Raw genomic sequence first — 22,876 nt, 5'->3', positions numbered from 1 at the left:
GGAGCTCCCTCCCGGTGCTGTTGACCTATTGCTGATGGGGGCTATTTTTTGGAGGGGAAAATGTACTGTATTACACAACAACCAGAGTTGGGGCTCTATTAGGCTGCACCTCTGGTGGGGTAATAAAATTCAGGGTGACCAGTGGCCTTTAAGAAGGATGGAAGGTATTGCTTTTGACTTTTTTGGCTCAATTTCCAGCCCATAGTTATGTACATAAATCCCATCTATCAAGTAGAGCTTTAGCCCATGTTTTGTCAGGATTTTGCAATAAATAATAAAGCTGTTATGCTCACAAGGTAAGGCCATAAGAAAATAAATAAATAAATGCATGACTATTAAGTCTTGCAATGTGAAATGAATAAAGACATATCCCAGTATTTACTTAACATCATAAACTTTTTATTTTCCATATACATTAATGATGAAAACAATTTTAAAGAAAGAAATTTTGGTCCAAAGAGCACTGTGTATAAATACATGTAAAGTGTCTGTTACCTAAAAACAGCTCTAAAATACGGTAATATCATTTCCCATTGAGTCTTAAAAAAAAGAATTCTTCCAATTTACCTGATTTGCATTTTCTGTGTAATAATATGTACCTAGTACATGACGTTAACTAAACCAATATAAATCTATAGTATTACCATGGCAAAACAATCCTATTGGGTTAATAATGTTTACATTTGTTTAAAATACCCAGATGGCAAGCCTTTTGGTAACAGACCCTATCCCTGCCTATGTTACATGTAAGAAGAAGAGAGGTAACATACAGTACCAGTTCTGGTTAATGCACACTGAATACTGCATATTTGCTTAAAGGGATACTGTCATGGGAAAAACATTTTTTTTTTTCAAAATGAATCAGTTAATAGTGCTGCTCCAGCAGAATTCTGCACTGAAATCCATTGCTCAAAAGAGCAAACAGATTTTTTTTTATTCAATTTTAAAATCTGACATGGGGCTAGACATATTGTCAATTTCCCAGCTGCCCCAAGTCATGTGACTTGTGCTCTGATAAACTTCAATCACTCTTTACTGCTGTACTGCAAGTTGGAGTGATATCACCCCCCTCCCTTTTTCCCCCCAGCAGCCAAACAAAAGAAAAATGGAAAGGTAACCAGATAGCAGCTCCCTAACACAAGATAACAGCTGCCTGGTAGATCTAAGAACAACACTCAATAGTAAAAACCCATGTCTCACTGAGACACATACAGTTACATTGAGAAGGAAAAACAGTAGCTTGCCAGAAAGCATTTCTCTCCTAAAGTGCAGGCACAAGTCACATGACTGGGGGCAGCTGGGAAATTGACAAAATGTCTAGCCCCATGTCAGATTTTAAAATTGAATTTTTTCCCCATGACAGTATCCCGTTAAAGAGATACAGTATATAACTTGTATATTATAAAGAACGGCTACTACACAATTACACAAGGGAAGTGACCTCCCCCCCATGATCCTGAGAAATGTAGTAGAAAGGGTTGATCCCACTGGAGCTGCTACAGCCATACAATATGCTCATCGCTGACTTAACCGACCTTGCATCAATCACTAGCTAGACCCTAAAATGTTCCTGCAGAATTGCACTTAGTGCAGGTTTAGTTTTAGACAAGTGTTAGATTCTACACTGGCAGGAAACCACTCATGCAGGATCTATAGACTTTAATGGCAGCCAAAGATTACTGTGACCAAAAGAGTAAATATCTGATCAACAATGCATATTTGAGTGTTTTTTTCCACAATCTGCTGTGTGTGTGCAGAGATAGGCCGCTGCCTGTTTGGGCAGTTTGGGGTGGTTTTTCACTGGTGTAAAAGTATAACCCTGAATAGGTTACGAATGAGTATATCATGATACTTCCCTGATCGTTTGTTGTTAAGATATGACATCACGGAGAATAATGGGTGGTCATAAAAAAGTCGCACCCTCTTCTACCTGGCTCTGCTCTGGGTTATTGCACTGATAAACATCTAAATAATTATGTAATGTTTCATTTCAATCCTAATGATTTATGCTACAACAATACTTCCCTTAATATTGATCTGATCTACAAGCTGTTTTTCCATGGTCATGATACAATGACACAATGACAGGAAAGCTGCCTTCTGTAATCAGAGGTCCCATACTACTAAATAAGTCCCCTTATAGTGGACCTCTGTTATTAGCCCACTGGTCTCCTTGGCCCCCCAGGTGGTGAGTCCTACCCAACAAATTTAATGGGACCCCAATTGTCAAAAAAAATCCCCTTGCATGCACAGTCCAACCCTGTTCTGCCCCGGCCACTCCCCAATTATGCCAAAACTCTGCTGTGGTCCCATCAATCGCACCCACTCTTCAACAAGCCCCTTCAATTCTGTGGCCATTGCACTTATCCATCTCAGGGCCCTGCTACAATGGGTAGCTGCAGTAACCTGTGTATTCCACTTATGGTGGTCCTGAACGACAGTAAAAATGTAATCAGGTACACAAAGTTGTGTTAACCCTTCTGGATTTTAAGGAAGTATGAGGTTCTCAGAGGTTTGTCCTCTTTGTGCAGAGTTACAACATTAAAATTCACAGGCGGATGTTTGTGGAATCCAAGAGCAATGGCAGATGAGGCAATTTCAAGCGTTTAGATACACAGACAAGTAGAAGCAAATGTACTCATGCTTGAAAGTGATTACCGTACAAGGGAACTGGGGCAACTTTAATCCTTTTGGCCCTTATACAGTAGCTACCACTTTCTGCACAGATAAAACGTTTGGAATTGCCCCTTTTGCCATTGCCCAAAGGCTACAGGACGGGTTACAGAATGGCTGCCATGGTAATATTATTATTCATTTGTAAACAATGGCTACAAAGCGAAGCACTCTCAGATCCGCACTTACTGTACATAACGGATTTATATATAAATTAATTTATATAAGACACTTCTGGGATTCCTGACAAATCAAGTTACAGTACTGTTCATTAACCATGGCAAGAGATCCAGTAAGGAGTCCCCCCACGTTATACATATCAAGCTGGGATTCTATATATCATCGTCGGATTCGTGTTCCCGGGACTTCAGCAATTCCATTTCCATCGGCTGGGTGCACTTCAACTTGGTCTGAACAAACCTGGGGAATAAACAGTGTATGGAGCATTAATAAGGATGCACGGTGCACTAAATATACACATCCCTGGTTAATGTGGATCAGATTCTCTATCCGCCATTGAAATGATCCACTGCCTTTTATCACTTATCATTTCCAACTTCTATAAGTGATCTCAGTCTCTCTTTTCATTTACATAGCATTATAAGATATATATACTTTATTTTATACATCATAAATTAGTTAGCGGGGAAGGGTTCTTGTTTATGAAAGTAAAATGGGACTCAAGGTCAAACAGAGGATGAGAACAAGACAAGAGGTTATGGGAAATTTCCCTTACACATATAGGGAGACAGGCAGATTGTTTAAATGTGGTATTACTAAACAGGGACAGAGGAAAACACTGAAACTTGGTCAATATTCTGGGACTAAATTGATACTAGCTTCAAACCACGTATTCTAATCTTGTTACAGTTATAATTTTCTTAAAGTGGTTAATCTGATGTGTCCATAAAATGTAGTTTTCATTCCTTGTTGTATGACTTTAACAGTTAAAAATCTTAGAAAAATTCACGGAGCGTGATTTGGTAGTTAGGTTGTTGGTTTAATTTACTCGTTTGTAATCTAGTTAATTATTTAGGTGGTATCACATAGATTTTATTTTTCTTTCTGTGCATTTAGCCACAACAAGATGTATAGGTGTGCCTCGTTGTATAGCTTTGTTCTTTGATCTCTGGTTTGAAATCCTGCTTGTTTAATATGAAAAACAATAAAAACATTTAAACAGAAATAAAAGAAAATGTTGGGCTACTGCCTGTTCTGCTTTAATTTCTGTTACTGGTAGGATATATAACATTAAGGGGTTGAATTTTAGAGTTTTTTTATACCTCAAATGAACTCACAACTCCAATGGTTTCCAATTTAAGAAAAAGCTCGTTTGGAAAAAAAAACATGAGCGAGTTCAGGGTTAACAATCCGAAAACTCTAATTGATCGAGTTTTCTGAAAAAAAAAACAAAACCTCGAAACGCTCAAATTAATCGAGTTATCGGGCAAAACCATCCGAAAAAAATACTCAAACATCATGGAGGCTATTAACATCTTCAAATGGTTCAAGGGACGTCTGCCATTGACTCCTACATGAACTCGATAGGTTTTAAGACTCGGATTCAAGCTATTTCCAGGGTCAGGATATAATAAATCTATAATAAATCTCATAAAAATTCAAATTTTGTGAATTTTGACAAAAAAAATTAACTTGAAAACTTGAATTTTCCTGGAAAACACAACTCGAACCTTAATATGCCCCTAAATATTTTGGAAGTAGGAAATAGGGGCAGGAGACACCTGAAAGGTGCTAGAAGGGTTACTGCCTGCTCTGTTTTCATGTATCCTAGAGGAATAATACCTGCTAGTCTTGGAAAATGGGGAGGACATTATTTTTATTGTTTAGGGGTGCAGTAGCCTAGGTCTTACTGTGTTTTACTGGTTTGGTACATGAGGCATTTTGATACAAACAGTGGCAAATGGACCTCAGCAAAAAAAAAAAAAAAAAAAAACACTCAAGTGAGCCTGGTCCTTATATCAGTTTGGGTGGAGTCTCTATACTCACAATCCATATGAGGGCACCCCATGTTAAAGCTGCACACTAATATATACTTTTCTGCTTTGTATGGACTGTAATTTAAAGTAAATTCCAGCCTGTATATGTATACATTGGAGATAACTATCTGGAGAGATTTCTGGAGATGTTTCCCATAGCAACAAATAGGATATTTGCTTTTGTTTTCTAACGTACAGGTGGCTGTTTCAATCTAATTGCTGATTGGTTGACATGGGCAACATCTCCAGAAATCTCCCCAGATATTTATCTCCAATGTTAGTAAACATGCCCCTAAAGCTCCTATTTTTTAAAGGCAACTGATTATAGATCAAAGAGACTTGAAAGCAACACAGGTTTGGTTCAAAAGTGTTTGTTGTATAGTATTTTTTAGGGATGCACTGAATCCACTATTTTGGATTCGGCCGAACCCCCGAATCCTTTGCTAAAGTAAATACCGAACCGAATCCGAGCCCTAATTTGCATATGCAAATTAGGGCTTCCTTGTTTTCTGACAAAAAGTCACGTGATTTCCCTCCCAGCCCCTAATTTGCATATGCAAATTAATATTCGGATTCGGTTCAGCTGGGCAGAAGGATTTGGGCGAATCTGAATCCTGCTGAAAAAGGCCGTATCCCGAACCGAATCCTGGATTCCGTGCATCCCTAGTATTTTGGATTATTCAGTATTTTATTTGGACCACAAGAGGTCGCTAACAATACACGAGTTTTTATTTACTGTAAGACGAACCATTACGGCAGCTAAAAAATAAATCCAGAAAGCTGTGGTCACAGTGTTAGGAACATTCTTCTACTTGGTAACTGTCCTGCTTTTCAGCCTGCATTGAGGAAATAATGCACTTACCATGTGACTAAGCCATAATTCGCAGCAACGATGAAGATAGCGAAGGCATAATGCCAGCAGTAGCACATGGTGATGAAGAGCATGTTACCGTGATCCATCAGGTCCCACTCTGGGCCTCCTCCGGGAGGGTACAGTACAAAGCCAATCTGTAGTGCAAGAGAGTGGCTTATGTTAAGCGGTTTAGATTCGGAACAGCAACATGAATATATTGAATATTACTATGAATTCAATAAAATCCATGAAAGCAGAATCAAGAATGAGACGACATCCCTGGGCCCTGCACATAAAAGAGCCCCACAAAACAGTGGCAGTACTTTTAAAGGGGTTGTTCACCTTGACGTTAAGGGAATTGTTCAGTATAAAAATAAAAACTGAGTAAATAGATAGGCTGTGCAAAATAAATGTTTCTACTATAGTTAGTTAGCCAAAATGTAATGTATAAAGGCTGGAGTGACTCGATGTGTAACATAATAGCCAGAACACTACCTCCTGCTTTTCAGCTCGCTTGGTTTGATTGGTTACCAGGCAGTAACCAATCAGTGACTTGAGGGGGGGCACATGGGACATATCTGTTGCTTTTGAATCTGAGCAGAATGCTGAGGATCAATTACAAACTCACTGAACAGAAATGTGCCATGTGGCCCCCCTTCAAGTCGCTGACTAACTCAGAGTTAGAGAGCTGAAAAGCAGGAAGTTGTGTTCTGGCTATTATGTTAGACATCCAGTCACTCCAGCCTTTATACATTACATTTTTGGCTAACTAACTATATTAGAAAAAATTTTTATTTTGCACAGCCTATTTACCCAGTTTTTGTTTCCTTTAGCTTTTAGTATGATATTGAGACTGATATTCTGAGACAATTTCCAATTGGTTTTCATTTGTTATTATTTGTGGTTTTTCAGTTATTTAGCTTTTTATTCAGCAGCTCTCCAGTTTGTTTGCAATTTCAGCCATCTGGTTGCTAGAGTCCAAATTACCCTAGCAAACATGCATTGATTTGAATAAGAGACTGGAATATGAATGGAGGCTTGAATAGAAAGACGGGTAATAAAAAGTAGCAATAACAATACATTTGTAGCCTTATAGAGCATTTGTTTTTTTAGATGGGGTCAGTGACCCCCATTTGAAAGCTAGAAAGAGTCAGAAGAAGAAGGCAAATCATCCAAAACTGATTAAAAAAAAATAATAAAGACAAATTAAAAAGTTGCTTAGAATTGGCCGTTCTATAACATACTAAAATTTAACTGAAAGATAAATCACCCCTTTAACGGCAATGACATGAATAGCCTCTGGGATGAGCCTGTGGCTAACCCTTTCTTATATATCTTCCCTTACAGACACCCTCCTATTTATCTTCCAGTTCCTCAGTCCTTAGCGACCACAAACCAGTTCCGAGTGAAAGCTGCACGCGAAATAATTCAAACACCAAAAATAATGTCAATAAGAATCATCTTCAACCATTACAGACAGCCTTACAGTGATTAAATGTCAGGGCACAAAGCACATCCCAAACTTACCTGCCAGAACCAGCTCCCCTGCAGTATACACAGACTGCTCCTGAACAGCTCCAGGATGATATTGCCCCGATGAAAGACCTCCAGGAATATGCAAATAGAACCCCCGAATACAGACACAAGAAGGAGGAGATGGACGTGAATATCCAACATGGCGCGTCCATGCACGTGGTAATAGAACAGGAATCCTGAGAAGAGAGGAACCATTATCCTGGTGCCAGGCTGCATAATTATCATTCCATGGTTTCCTTTTGATCCGATGTACTAAATCATTCAAAGCAATTTTTGTCTAACCCATTGGTTCCCTTGTAGTTATGCCACTGAAAAGGAAGAGCTGAGCCCAAACAACACCAGGACCCTTTACAGGCAATCAAAGTGACATTCAGTTACTCTGGGATACCACAAGATGTCAGAATTGAGTCAGTTATTACCAATATAGTACAGGTATGGGAAGTGTTATCCAGAATACTCAGGTCCTGGAGTTTTCTGGATAATGGATCCTTCCATAATTTGTAATCTTCATACCTTAAGTCTACTAGAAAATCATGTAAACATGAAATAAACCCAATAGGCTGGTTTTGCTTCCAATAAGGATTAATTATATCTTAGTTGGGATCAAGTACAAGCTACATCTTTATTATTACAGAGAAAAAGGAAATTATTTTAAAAAATTTTGATTATATGGATAAAATTTAATCTATGGGAGGCGACCTATCCGTTATTAGGAAACCTTCTGAATAACGGATTTCTGGATAATGGATCCCATACCTGTATCAACAATGTAAATAAAAAACCTAAGTCTTTGGCAATCAAATGAAATACCGTTGTTAATGTTAGGATGTCCTAGGTACTCTGTATCCTGTTAAATGATGAATTTCAGTATATTACAGGCTTAGTTCACCTTACAGTTAACTTTTAGTAGGTTATAAAATGGCTTATTGTAAGTAACTTTTCAATTGGTCTTCATTATTTATTTATTTGTATAGTTTTTTAATTATTTGCATTGTTCTTCTGACTCTTTCCAGCTTTCAAAAGGGGTCACTGACCCCATCTAAAAACAAATACTCTGTAAGGCTACAAATGTATTGTTACTGCTACTTTTTATTACTCATCTTTCTATTCAGGCCTCTCCTATTTATATTCTAGTCTCTTATTCAAATCGGGTAATTTGGACCCTAGCAACCAGATTGATGAAATTGCCAACTGGAGAGCTGCTGAATAAAAAGCTAAATAACTGAGAAACCACAAATCATAAAAAATGAAAACCAATTGCAAATCGCTCTCTACGTCATACTAAAAGTTAACTCAAAGGTGAACAACCTCTTTAAAATATAATTACTAACATTCTTTAAAGAACTGCAAATACATTTTTAAGACTACTCTACACAGCGTGGGTGCTGCAGACTGCACTGCTTTCGGTGTATCAGTTATGTTAGTCTAAATACAACATGTTGACTGTATTACTAGGGCAATGGCAGCCCTGTTTGCATAATAAAGGAAGAGAAGAAATGAATACCTTCAATAAAGACAGCGATAGAGAGCATCATTCGATCCATTGCCAAAGGCACAGCTTTAGTGGTGTGAGTGACGATATCAACAACCCCTGAGATGCCGTAGAACAGGTACATGGTGGAATGTTGCCAGTTCATTAAATGATCCCACTGGTGCTCTTCACGATTGTAAAGCTTCAAGTGAGGTCCATCAGGCACAAACTGCTCAGCTAAAATCCCTGCAAAGTAACCCAAAGGTCAGGTCGTCTGCAAGATTATCAGCAGTGAGGTCACTAACCAGTCCTGGTATTGTGCCCTGGGTTTAGTGACAGGCCCAGGTTTACTAAGGGCCCTCACAGACGGACATTTGTTCCTGCATCCCCCTGTAGTTAATATTTTATGGGTTCCACCTCTGGGGACCACAGGAATAAACGCAGCCCATGCTTCCAGACTGAGCTGTACTATTTAAGGCACATGCGTTTGGCGCTTACATGTGCCTCATCGAGTTCAGCCCAATCAGCAGGCACGGCTGTGTTTGTTCCTGTGGTCCCCAGAGGTGAAACCCATAAAATATTAACTACAGGGGGAAGCAGGAACCACCTGTGTGTAAGGGCCCTAATACAGACTTTGCTCAGCTCCATTAGTTCTCTAAAAGTAAAAATTATATAATACAACTGTGTAATCTAAGGCACCTCGGCTGCCTTCAGCTGTCACTGGCATTTGGATGTTACACTGTAAGGAAAACTCATATAAAGTTCTACTGTAGGCATATTTCCCTACTGCTATCCCACATACCAAGTCCCTTACCAGAGACTATTATCCCACTGCTACTATAGGCACCATCTCTCCTTACTATACCTGCTATCCCACAGTCACCCTCCCTTTCCAGAGACTATTATCCCACTGTTACTATAGGAACCATCTCTCCCTACTATACCTGCTATCCCACAGCCACAGTCCCTTCCCAGAGACTATTATCCCACTGCTACTATAGGCACCAACTCTCCCTACTAAACCGGCTATCCCACAGCCACACTCCCTTCCCAGAGGCAGAGACTAGTATCCCCACTGTTACTATAGGCACCATTTCTCTTACTATAGCTGCTATCCCACAGTCACACTCCCTTCCCAAAGACTATTATCCCACTGTTACTATAGGCACCATCTCTCCCTACTATACCTGCTATCCCACAGTCACGCTCCCTTCCCAGAGACTATTATCCACTGTTACTATAGGCACCATCTCTCCCTACTATACCTGCTATCCCACAGTCACACTCCCTTCCCAGAGACTATTATCCACTGTTACTATAGGCACCATCTCTCCCTACTATACCTGCTATCCCACAGTCACAGTCCCTTCCCAGAGACTATTATCCCACTGTTACTATAGGCACCATCTCTCCCTACTATACCTGCTATCCCACAGTCAAGCTCCCTTCCCAGAGACTATTATCCCACTGTTACTATAGGCACCATCTCTCCCTACTATACCTGCTATCCCACAGTCACACTCCCTTCCCAGAGACTATTATCCCACTGTTACTATAGGCACCATCTCTCCCTACTATACCTGCTATCCCACAGTCACGCTCCCTTCCCAGAGACTATTATCCCACTGTTACTATAGGCACCATCTCTCCCTACTATACCTGCTATCCCACAGTCACAGTCCCTTCCCAGAGACTATTATCCCACTGTTACTATAGGCACCATCTCTCCCTACTATACCTGCTATCCCACAGTCACGCTCCCTTCCCAGAGACTATTATCCACTGTTACTATAGGCACCATCTCTCCCTACTATACCTGCTATCCCACAGTCACACTCCCTTCCCAGAGACTATTATCCCACTGTTACTATAGGCACCATCTCTCCCTACTATACCTGCTATCCCACAGTCACACTCCCTTCCCAGAGACTATTATCCCACTGTTACTATAGGCACCATCTCTCCCTACTATACCTGCTATCCCACAGTCAGAGTCCCATCCCTCTTGTAAACATGTGCTGCTGCACTACTTGCATATACTTGATATTTGCAGTGTTGGCTCATGTTCGGGGGGTACTCTGACTTTTCCCACAGTCACTTCTCCACAATACAAAATAATAAAGAGAAACACAGCAGAGACATTGAATCTGTTACTTGCCTATGAGAGCAAACGCTGCCTTGACTGCTCCTTCGATAACCTCAATGCGCTGGAAACCGGTCTTGGACCCAATGGAGAAGACCTTCTTGTTTTTCTTGCAGGCGTATTTGAGCGGGTATTTTATTGACCACCAAAGTCCAAATATAAGGAAGAAACTTCCTGGCAACGCATGACCTTTAAAGTTTGCCATGGGTGGCTGTAGCTTCACAAACCTGTACGGAAACAAACGAATAGTCAAAAAGTGTTTTTTTCTGCTATTAGTTTAAAAGATCTGTCAGACCATCTCTTGCCTGGTCAGCAAAAGGAAACCGTTTATGAGCCTCCAAATTTATGGCAAGCTTAGTGTGTGGAATATATCTCATAATACATACGATAGCCCCCATGATTAGACATTCACCCACCTCCCGTGATTAACAGGATAGTCATGGATAGTTATGTTATGGATAGAATGGAGAAAATGGAGAAGGCTCGGTCATCTTAGGATATATGAGCCCAAATTCAAGATAAACCAACAAACCCAATCACATTTCTAAAGGCAATTTGCAAGAAAACAGTAAAGTAAATGGGTGTCTATGTGCAAGCATACATTATATACATTATATACATTAGATATTAGACTCAGATCTGCGAATGGCCAGATATCCATGAAGATGGGCGGAAAATCCAGTTGAGCAGGTAGCACAGTGAGCTATAGAATTACTGAGATTGCCTCGGCTGCTCTCTGTGATTCAATCACTGGCTCAGGGGCAAAAAAATAAAAGTAGCCCAGTTTGTCCAACTACACATTGCACAGATATTGTCATTCCACCTGAGGGGGACCTTGGACAAAATTAGTCAGAAATGCAATCACACAAGAAAATATCACATTACAAAGAGGCTAATTGGCACAACTATTTAAAGGGTTGTTCACCTTGAAATTAACTTTTAGTATGATGTCGAGAGTGATATTCTGAGACAACTTGCAATTGGTTTTAATTTATTATTATTTGTGTTTCTTTAGTTACTTAGGTTTTTAATCAGTAGCTCTCCAATCCGGTTGCTCCGGTCCAAATAATCCTAGCAACCATGCACTGATTTGAATTGGAGACTGGAATATGAATAGTAGAGGGTCTGAATAGAAAGATGAGTAATAAAAAGTAGCAATAACAATACATTTGTAGCCTTACAGAGCATTTGTTTTTTTAGATTGGGTCAGTGACCCCCCCCCTGGATAAAATCAGCAGAAAATGGCAAACAGTGTAGGACTGGGCCAGCGGGACACCCGGAAAAAGCCTGGTGGGCCCCGGCCCTCATGGGCTCCTGCCGACCCAGACCTGCTCCTCCAGCTGCCCCATAAAGTAATGAACTGCGCTATCGCGTGTTCACCCATATGTTCATGCGTTAATGCCTATTTGGGCAGCGGGCAGGGAATTGGAGATTGGGAGGGGTCCCCAGGGACTGCCAGGAGGGTCCTTCATTTGCAGCCCCAGTGGGCCCCCAAGGCTCCAGTCTGACCCTGATGCCAAATAATTCACTATAAAAAATAAACAATGAAGACCAATTGAAAAGTTTCTTAGAAATGGCCATTTTATAACATACTAAAAGTTAACTGAAAGGTGAACCACCCCTTTAAGGAACCTATAGTAACTGGGGGCCAAAGAAAAATATGTGGACTCGTGGATCTCTGTTGATCACTGTAAATTCACAGTGTGTGCAGCTGTGTTGGCCACACTAGAATGTGTACATGGGAAGGGCAGACAGAGGAGATGGCAGTTTACAAGCAAACGGCAAATCGGATCCATAGGCAGAAAGAATAAATACAGGTGCAGTCATGGTGGAGCTGCGTGTTTGGGAAAACAAACCGTCATTAACAATTTAAGTGCATATTAGTTGTGCCTTGCAGTGCAGGACGTGGGACAGCTGGGGGTTCTAGGAATGGGGGGGGGGCAGGGGCAGGCTTTTAATATGCAATCTGGGAACATTCTTGCCAAGCTGACCCTGACCTACTGCAGCACTATAGCATGGCACCATATGTTAAAATAATACCATCATTTCCAAGACGTGAGGAATTGGGCCCTCCTTAATGGATAGGTGATATACACATGGGTTTCCTTGCTCTTAAAGGATATCTAAACTCAAAAACACTCAAAGTACTCCTCTATACAATTTACATTCATTTTCTATTTTTAATGGTTTCTGGGATATTAGCAGTTTTAGACTGTGTTATACTGCGAGGCAGGCTTCGGCTCAACAGCTTCCCTTGAAGGCCCAGAGTATCAGTTCACCTTTGTGTTAACTTTTAGTATGATGTAGGGAGTGATATTATGAGACAATTTGCAATTTGTTTTCATTTTTTATTTGTGCTTTTTCAGTTATTTAACTTTTAATGCAGCAGCTCTCCAGTTTGCAATTTTATCAATCAGGTTGCTAGGGTCCAAGTTACCCTGGCAACCATGTACTGATTTGAATAAGAGACTGGAATATGAATAGGAGAGGCCTGATTAGAAAGACGAGTAATAAAAAGTAGCAATTACAATACATTTGTAGCCTTACAGAGCATTTTTATAGTGAGAGCTGTGAAGATGTGGAATTCTCTCCCTGAATTAGTTGTACAGGCTGATACATTAGATTGTTCTAAGGGAGGAACTCCATGGTGCGTTTGGTGCAGACACGTCGCCATGCGACCAAACGGATGAGACGTGTCGGATGTTGTGAAGAAACAGGAAGTGAGAATAGCACATTAATCCGACTGCGCTGCGGTTTCATCCGACAGTCGGATAAATGTAGTTCTTACATGCGATTCTCCATCACTTCCTGTTTCTTCACAACATTCGACAAGTTTGATTGTGTTACGTCGCATGGCGACGTGTCGGCACCAAACGCATCGCGGAGTTCCTCCCTAAGAAGGGATTGGGTGGTATTTAGCAAGTGAGGGAATACAGGGTTATGGGAGATAGCGCATAGTACAAGTTGATCCAGGGAGAGTCCCATTGCCATTTTGGAGTCAAGAAGGAATTTTTTCCCCCTCTGAGGTAAATTGAAGAGACTTCAGATGGGTTTGTTGCCTTCCTCTGGATCAACTGGCAGTTAGGCAGTTTATATATGGACTTAAAAGGTTGAACTTGATGGACATAACTCTTTTTTCAACCTAACTTACCATGTTACTACATTACTGGTAAATTTGTAATACCAGCCCCGGACTTGGCAGGTATTTTACTGGTTACGCCAGTAAAATACCGGCTGGGTGGCAACCCTATTTGGCACTCTGGCCAATGATTGGTTCATAATTGCAGCTATGCCAGCCATCAGATGAAGGGCCACATCAGCATGCAGGTGCAGTCCATGTTCTAACTGATTTTGGCCCATCAGAGGGCCCCATACACAGGCAGATAAGCGAATCAGCATCTTAAATCTGCCGGTGTGTGGCCACCTGAACCGTCTATACACTTCCTGGAATTAGTTAACCCTAGGTTTGCCGACTCCCACTTGAGTAAAAAGACTGGTTTGAGAAGTCTAAACTGCAAATATCTCAGAAACTGCTAAAAATGTAAATTTATATCAGCTGCAAAAGTGCTCAGACAAGCACCCAAATTAAGGTTTACCTCAATTCATTTTTTAGATTTAGATCCCCTTTAAAAGTGAATTACAACAAACATATATAGGGAGCAGCAGCACCAAACCAATCGGAGCATGAAAAAAAAACAGAATTCACTGGCCTGGTGTGTGGTGTGTGTACGTGGGAGTGGTGGGAGGTGGGGCAGGAATGTACACTAGTTTCCAATTTGTCTCTAAATGTAAATAGGTTTCCTCACCCAGACAAAGCTCTTTTGCAAATGAACATTGGAAACACTTAGGCCATTTGCAATTCACACTGGCTTCAAAGGCAGCCAATTTGCTCTATTAACATATGCACAAACACTGCACCATGAGGAGAACAAAAGTGCCCGAAAACCTTCGAGAACTGCGTTTTTCATTACACAAAATGACTTCCTTTTAAACCCTTTGCCAGCAGGTTTTGTTATATAATTATTACAGGTATGATATTCGATATCCAGAAACCCGTTAGGGTAGAACTCCATGGGCGGTTTTGGCGCAATCCGACGTGCTGCGCAAAAAACGCAGGCATCAGGTCGGATGCAACGGAAATAAGGTAAGAGATGTAAATGTTGGCTAAAGTCATAGCGTTCATTCGACGCAACGTGACTTCGGATGCAGACGCAGCGTCTGCATCCGACAGTCATGTTGCGTCGGACGAACGCTGCAACACGATCAGACGTTCCTGTCGCATCCAACTTGACGCCTGCGTTCTCGGATCGCGCCAAAATCGCCCGTGGAGTTCTACCCTAATCCAGAAAATTACAGAATGAAAATCTCCCATAGACTCCATTATAATCAAATAATCCAGATTTTTAAAAATGATTTCTTTTTTTCTCTGTAATAATAAAACCGTACCTTGTACTTGATCCCAACTAAAATATAATTAATACTTTTATAAATAATCCTTATTAGCAGAGCCAGCCTATTTGGTTTATTTATGATTTTCTAATAGACTGAAGGTATGAAGATCCAAATTATGGAAAGATCCAGGTCCAGAGCTGTATTATGTTCTGCCACAGGCTTTCTCATTAGAGTGCTATGTTACTAAATAACCCTCCTTATGTGTTACTTTTTGCTTTTTATAGGTAAACCGCTGTATAACTTTCTGGCTCTATATAAATAAGTGAGGCTAGAGAGCACATATCCTTTACAATATATAGAGCTCAATAAAATACACGGATATTTACACTGCTGACTGGGTTAGAGTGTGAGCACGTGTGTATATGTCTGTGGGTTTTAATATTATTGGATTTGAAGTAGAGAGCAGGTGGAATGGAACCATTGGGGGTTGGGAACAATAAGGATGGGGCCCAAAGCAAAATGTGAAAATGCAGGGGTTGCTATATGTTTTAATTTAAGCTCAATGAATTGGACTATTTTAATAGTAATGTGAATATATTTCTACTTTACTCTATTAAGAAAGGAAGGTCTTATGTCGATGGCAGACCAGGTAAAACTGTGTTGCTGCAAGCCTTAGCTCCCTGATAGGGTTAGACAAAAACAAAATGAACAAGGGGTGGTTCGCCTTTCAGTATTAACTTTCAGTATGTTACAGAATAACTAATTCTAAGCAACTTTGCAATTGGCCATCATTTTTTCTTTTTCTATAGTTTTTGAACTGCCTTCTTTTAGACTCTTTCCAGCTTTCAAATGGAGGTCACGGACTCCATTAAAAAAAATGCTCTTTAAGGCTACACATTTATTGTTACTGCTACTTTTTATTACCCATCTTTCTATTCAGGCCCCCATATATTCATATTCCAGACTCTTTGTTAAATCAATGCATGGTTTGGACCCTAGCAAAAATCTTGTCTTATGAGGTTTCAATGTATTAATTATAATGGAACATTTATATTTATACATTGTGGAACTTTGTTGGAAGAAATGTACAGGTATTGGACCCATTATCCAGAAACCTATTATCCAAAAATTTTATCCAAATAATCCAAGTTTTTAAACATTTTCCTTTTTCTCTGTAATAATAAAACAGTACCTTGTACTTGATCCCAGCTAGATACTGTATAATTAATCCTTACTGGAAGTAAAACCAGCCTATTTGGGTTTATTCCATGTTTTTTTTTAGTAGAGTTAGGCTTACATACACGGCCGTTTTTTCCTGCGATCCCCTGCATTGTGCTTTCTTCCGTTCAGCCGCAGGGGAACGCAGGAGTAGACTCACTCAATTTTTGTGAAGGGGGCTATACTCACACAGTGCCAAACGCAGGTGAAATGCAACATGCTGCGTCCCAACCTGAGTTTGGCGCTTACATGCGTCTGTGTGAGTACAACCGCCTTCACCCCCTGCGGCTGAACGGAAGAAAGCACAATGCAGGGGAGCACAGGAAAAAATGGCCGTGTGTAAGAGCCCTTAAGGTACGAGGATCCAAATTATGGAAAGATTCTTTATCCGGAAAACCCCAGGTTCTGAGCATTCAGGATAACCGGTCCCATACCTGTGCACTTCATCGGCCAGATGTCGATTGGGAAGGCTTAAAATTCCCGTCGGATCAAGGACTGCATCGGTTCATTGAGCCCTAGGGCCCACGATCAGATCAGCCCAATATTGCCAGCCTCAAGGTGGGTATATCGGGGAGAGATCTTCGCGTTTGTCAGACATTTGCCCCTACTAACAAGTCCTATAACAACAGCTGTAGTCATTAGTATTCTTGATAAATTGGGCTACATTAAAACATGCTCTGTATTGGGAGGGGGGGTTATAGTTCCACAACAGCAGACTGGTTGCAAATCTGACTTCTCAGTACCAAAGTCAAAGGATAAAGCTGGTCATACATGATAAGATCTGCTTGTTTGGCAAGGTCGTCAAACACGTGAATCTGACTCCAATATGTCGACCAAAAGGTGGGTGATATCTGGCTAATCCTATTGTTCATTCCTACGGCCAAACAATTGGATTACAATGACAGGCATACCAGCCGACGGGACGAGGATCAACTAGCTGATGCAGTCCTTGATTGGGTTGGGAAAATCAAACCTGCCCAATTGAGATCTGGATGGTTTTTGGCCAGATATCGGTCTGGCAGATAAACCGCCAAATCGGTCTAAAGGACCTGTGTATGACCACCTTAACTGCCTGAGCAACAATGTGAATATGAAAGAATCACTTGCCTTTACTAATTAGAAATGATTTGGGACACATGAGGTTCTGCAGCAGCTGTGGTCTATATAGTGTCTATATGGTGGAAACTTTGTATCCGATTCCACAGTGACACACTGTTGCACAATAGCAGCAATACAAATATACAGACTAGCAGAAACCAACTGATGATTGTGTGACTTCCTTAATATGTCAGGTGAGTTATTAGCGAGGAGCTGTCTATCAGGAAGACCTTTCACCAGGTAGGACAAGGCGCTCCGTCATAAAGTGTGTGAAAGTGGCAGATCCCCAGCCCTTATGAGGAATCCTTCCATTGACTCGCAGCATCACGTACGTGACAAAGCTCACACACTGGGACTGCTGTATCCCAGAGTAATGAGCAGCAGCTCCGAGCCCATAGGGAAACCACAAACAACTGCAATGAGAAATGCTCCTTAACTCAAGGGATGATACTAATCAATTACATTACAAGTGCAAAACTGCACAGTAAATACAGTTACATAAGTGCAAAACTGCACAGTATATACAGTTACATAAGTGCAAATCTGCACAGAATAGATACAGTTATATTAGTGCAAAACTGCACAGTATATATACAGTTACATAAGTGCAAAACTGCACAGTATATATACAGTTACATAAGTGCAAAACTGCACAGTATATATACAGTTACATAAGTGCAAAACTGCACAGTATAGATACAGTTATATTAGTGCAAACTGCACAGTATATATACAGTTATATTAGTGCAAAACTGCACAGTATATATACAGTTATATTAGTGCAAAACTGCACAGTATAGATACAGTTATATTAGTGCAAAACTGCACAGTATATATACAGTTACATAAGTGCAAAACTGCACAGTATAGATACAGTTATATTAGTGCAAAACTGCACAGTATAGATACAGTTATATTAGTGCAAAACTGCACAGTATATATACAGTTACATAAGTGCAAAACTGCACAGTATAGATACAGTTATATTAGTGCAAAACTGCACGGTATATATACAGTTATATTAGTGCAAACTGCACAGTATATATACAGTTGCATAAGTGCAAAACTGCACAGTATAGATACAGTTATATTAGTGCAAAACTGCACAGTATATATACAGTTATATTAGTGCAAAACTGCACGGTATATATACAGTTATATTAGTGCAAACTGCACAGTATATATACAGTTACATAAGTGCAAAACTGCACAGTATATATAGTTATATTAGTGCAAAACTTCACAGTATATATACAGTTATATTAGTGCAAAACTGCACAGTATATATAGTGAATAAAGTACCCCCTCTTGTAAAATATAAGGATATTATAAGTTACCAAGGAGTTTCATGACCATATAAAAACACGAGGCCGAAGGCCGAGTGTTTTTATACAGGTCATGGAACTCCGAGGTAACTTCTAATATCCTCATATTTTACAACTGGGGGTACTTTATTTATTATAATACACAAATTTTAGTAAGTCATGTGACAGAAATGACATCACTACTCACCGTTTATAAGGATATAATTTACAGGATATTCATGTCTTTTGTGTATTATATACAGTTATATTAGTGCAAAACTGCACAGTATATATACAGTTACATAAGTGGAAAACTGCACAGTATAAGGCTACACACTGGCACAATTGGCACAGACCAGCACAATTGGCACAATCAGTATGATCGGAGGCACAAAGGCACAGATTAGCACTATAGATACATAAAGACAGGGTAATCATGGGGATTTATAAACCACAAGGGTCAAATAATCCCAGCCTGACAAAAAGACACAAAACAATCAGTCCATACAGACACACAGGAGTGATGGAAAAAGACTAAAGCAAACACAGGACAGGTCTGCCACATATAGAAATAGACTGGGTACTGTAGGACACCTATAATGTATTTATACTGTATGTAAATGTCATGGGGGAGGGCAATATTCAGTAGTGGACATGGTACTACATTTCCCAGCATCCTAGGTTATACAGAAGCACATCCAGCCATACATATTAGTGCTGGGACTCTAAGTGAGAGCAGCTGCACTATCCTCTATCGGCTCAGGGCGAAACCACAATACAGGGGAGCCACGGGTCCCACCATATTGCAGGACACACCAAGACTGGCTCAGTGGGGACTCCACGGACACGAACACCTACCAGCTCAGTCGCAGCCTCTGGATATGCAGATGTGAGTCTCAAATCTACTCTCAGTAGTCTACAGATTCGGTCACACGTCTTACAACCCCCACGGTTTAGCACAGTCCCTCGGATGAGGCGCAGAGTGAGCGTTCGGTTAGATTCCCCTAGGGAGCCGCTGTACAACAACTGGATGTGATGCCTCTCACCTTACTGTACGAGTAACATCTACCGCAGCCCTGATTGGGGGAGCGAGTGTAGGGGCTGGACTGCATACTCACTTGTAATTGGCTGTCTAGAACTTCACTTACAAACTAAGTCCATTCCACGTGGACGTTCTTGCCCCTAGTGGTAGATATGAGATACTGCAGTGTGATAGTAAGCAGCTGTTTTACAGAACGTGACGTGGGCTCTTGCGCTGAATGAAGGGCTGAGGTTGGGAATGGGGTGTCCGGACTGACTGAGAGTGGCACCGCCTTATATTTGGGGTTTCCCAGCAGAACCTTAAAGGGATACTGTCATGGGAAAAAAGATTTTTTCAAAATTAATCAGTTAATAATGCTGCTCCAGCAGAATTCTGCACTGAAATCCATTTCTCAAAAGAGCAAACCGATTTTTTTATATTCAATTTTGAAATCTCACATGGGGCTAGACATTTTGTCAATTTCCCAGCTGCCCCAAGTCATGTGACTTGTGCCTGCACTTTAGGAGAGAAATGCTTTTTGGCAGGCTGCTGTTTTTCCTTCTCAATGTAACTGAATGTGTCTCAGTGGGACATGGGTTTTTACTATTGAGCGTTGTTCTTAGATCTACCAGGCAGCTGCTATCTTGTATTAGGGAGCTGTTATCTGGTTACCTTCCCATTGTTCTGTTGTTTGGCTGCTGGGGGGGGGATAAGGGAGGGGGTGATATCACTCCAACTTGCAGTACAGCAGTAAAGAGTGATTGAAGTTTATCAGAGCACAAGTCACATGACTTGGGGCAGCTGGGAAATTGACAATATGTCTAGCCCCATGTCAGATTTCAAAATTGAATATAAAAAAATCTGTTTGCTCTTTTGAGAAATGGATTTCAGTGCAGAATTCTGCTGGAGCAGCACTTTTAACTGATTCATTTTGGAAAAATTTTTTTTTCCCATGACAGTATCCCTTTAATGAATACAATAAGGGACTGTTAAATGAGTAGAGTTTAGTTCTCTGGCCAGTGGTGTAACTAGATGTTATTGGGTGCTACAGCAAATTCATTTTAAGGCCCCAAACATATGCAGAGATTGTCCTGTTCTACCAATACATATTGAAATTGCTCATTATTTGGGCCTGATGGGGCCCCTTATACTTCCTGTGTCCCCCTGCAACCGCAGGGTCTGCCTCCTTTGTACTTACGTCTCTGACTTTAGTGATGCCAGCCCTCAGCACCTTGGTTACTAGACCCAGGGCCTCCATTAGAAATCATGATGCCCCGTACAACAAAACCGTTAAAACACCAAACAGACATCAGCGCTAAAAAAAAGGTAACCCCTCCCCCCACACACTCAAGGTATAAAAAGCTATTGATGGTCAGGGCCCCCTTATAAGTTAAAAAAAAACTGTGGCACCAGGGCCCCCATAAACATTTTTTATTTATCTATTTTTTTAAATGGTGGTCAGGCCCCCCTATGAGTTAAACAAATAATTGGTGGTCAGGGGCCCCCCCTATAAGTTAAAAAATAAAACATTGGTGCCAGGGCCCCCCTTACAAGTTAAAAAAAATTGGGGGCCCCAGAGAATATTTTTTAAAAAAACATTGGTGATGGGCCTATAGAGTATTAAAATAATACATTGGTGGCCAGGGGATTAAAAAAAATAAAAAAAACACACATTGGTGTTCATTAGAATTGAACTCTTGGCTTCAGGACTTCAACTTCGCCTCCTTTTGTGACTTAGGGTCTTTCTGCTGCTTCAGGAATTCAGTTTTGGCTGTTTTCATGACTGTTTTTTTTTCGCAACTTCAGGACTTCAATTTCGGCTTTTTTCGTGACTTTGGTTCAGGTTCGGACTGAGAATTTAAATAGGCCCAATCAGTCCCCACTAGCCCACTAAATACTGACTTTCTATGGGAACTTATAGCAGACCCTCTGGCATTTGCCAGAACCCACAGATTGCCAGTCTGGGTCTGCTTTGGGTCTTTTCGCCACTTCGGGACTTTGGCTATTCAGCTGTTCGCGACTTCAGGAGAGGAGTGGAGATGTGGCACGGCTTCGGCACTGTCAAGGGGGGCCCGGCTCAGCACAGCCAGGCCCCCCTTCAGGCCCGGCCCAACAGCAGTACCCCCTGTGTCCCCCTGATGGTGGCCCTGACTAGACCTCACCCCCCACTGGCACTTAGTAAGGATTTAGGCCAGGAAGCTGGACAGACAGAGTAAAACACAGATCTTAATCAGACGGAGACATTAGCAGAAAGGAAAAGGGAAATAATGTTGTTAGTTAACATTTCCTTTAGATGAATATAAAATGAAACAATTAATGTATAGTGGCCCTTAAAACTATGTACAGTTTATAGAACTGACATTCAATGATTGCATTTCTGCATCTGAGCCCAAAAAAACAGCATTCCCCAAAAACTTCATTCCATAATCTTCCTGGAAGCAGGGGAAGATAAATGTGCAGGCTCTATAGCCTAGAGGCCCAGCAAGACTGGACTGGGAGTAAAAGGTAACCCCTGGCATTTCAAGTACACAGAGGCCCAAACAGCTTCCCATCAGCCCAATAAATAATGAGTGTCTATGGCACCTTACAGCAGCCCTTGTGGCATTTGCTAGAACCCACAGATTGCCAGTCTGTATGGCTGTAGCCTAGGGGCCCCACATGTCATTAATACACCACTCCCTGCAAGCTTCCCATTACTGAGATTTTTGATACAAAGAAATTAATTGTGGATTTGATGCTGGTGTCCATTCCGATAAAATTAACTAATATAAGTGCTATACTGCAATCAATGAATTTGCTGTGGGGCCCAGTAACATCTAGTTATGCCACTGGGCACCAGTGATAGCAATGCCAGTATGATCTGGGCACCCAGGATCTGGCAGTTTCCAAAGAGTCTCATTGCCCAACCATATTGAAGGAAACAAACCTGCTGACCTAACTGATCTTTTTATCAGCACCTGTGTAAAAAAAAAAAAAACTGTGATTCACCCTGTTTAAAACTTCCTCATTTAATCATTAGCCAGAAATTATCCAGAAGTCATGTGTTTTATTATATGAAATTTCTATCTATACTCTCCACTGATTTGTGTAACCTATAAACATGTACCAGTGCAAAGCTTAGAATCCTGGGTAACAATCTTTTAAAGGACTGGTAACAACAGAAACTGCAA

At 40.8% G+C, this 22,876-nt stretch overlaps 1 protein-coding gene across 1 annotated transcript; it reads right to left on the bottom strand.

The window, feature by feature from the left end:
- Positions 1-1,279: 1,279 nt before the first annotated feature.
- tmem45a.L (transmembrane protein 45A L homeolog) lies at positions 1,280-19,747 on the bottom strand. The gene is made up of 6 exons (XM_018246017.2): positions 19,544-19,747; positions 10,689-10,900; positions 8,564-8,776; positions 7,051-7,235; positions 5,533-5,678; positions 1,280-3,093 (listed from the first exon to the last, which is right to left on the bottom strand). Exons 2-6 carry the CDS (start codon positions 10,876-10,878, stop codon positions 3,006-3,008), a joined length of 822 nt encoding a protein of 273 aa, XP_018101506.1. The 5' UTR covers positions 10,879-10,900; positions 19,544-19,747; the 3' UTR covers positions 1,280-3,005.
- Positions 19,748-22,876: the final 3,129 nt, after the last annotated feature.

This window comes from Xenopus laevis, chromosome 2L, assembly GCF_017654675.1.
Source record: "Xenopus laevis strain J_2021 chromosome 2L, Xenopus_laevis_v10.1, whole genome shotgun sequence".
NCBI classification, from domain to species: Eukaryota; Metazoa; Chordata; class Amphibia; order Anura; family Pipidae; genus Xenopus; species Xenopus laevis.
This window is presented reverse-complemented; position numbering and strand designations above follow the sequence as displayed.

Bases quoted from the DNA above. Each gene is read 5' to 3' on its own strand.
- tmem45a.L (XM_018246017.2), bottom strand. From the start codon at position 10,878: ATGGCAAACTTTAAAGGTCATGCGTTGCCAGGAAGTTTCTTCCTTATA. The intron at 8,777-10,688 runs GCAAGTAACAGA...GTTACTTTGCAG, and splicing joins GGCAGCGTTTGCTCTCATAG to GGATTTTAGCTGAGCAGTTT. The intron at 3,094-5,532 runs GTAAGTGCATTA...TTTATTCCCCAG, and splicing joins AATTATGGCTTAGTCACATG to GTTTGTTCAGACCAAGTTGA.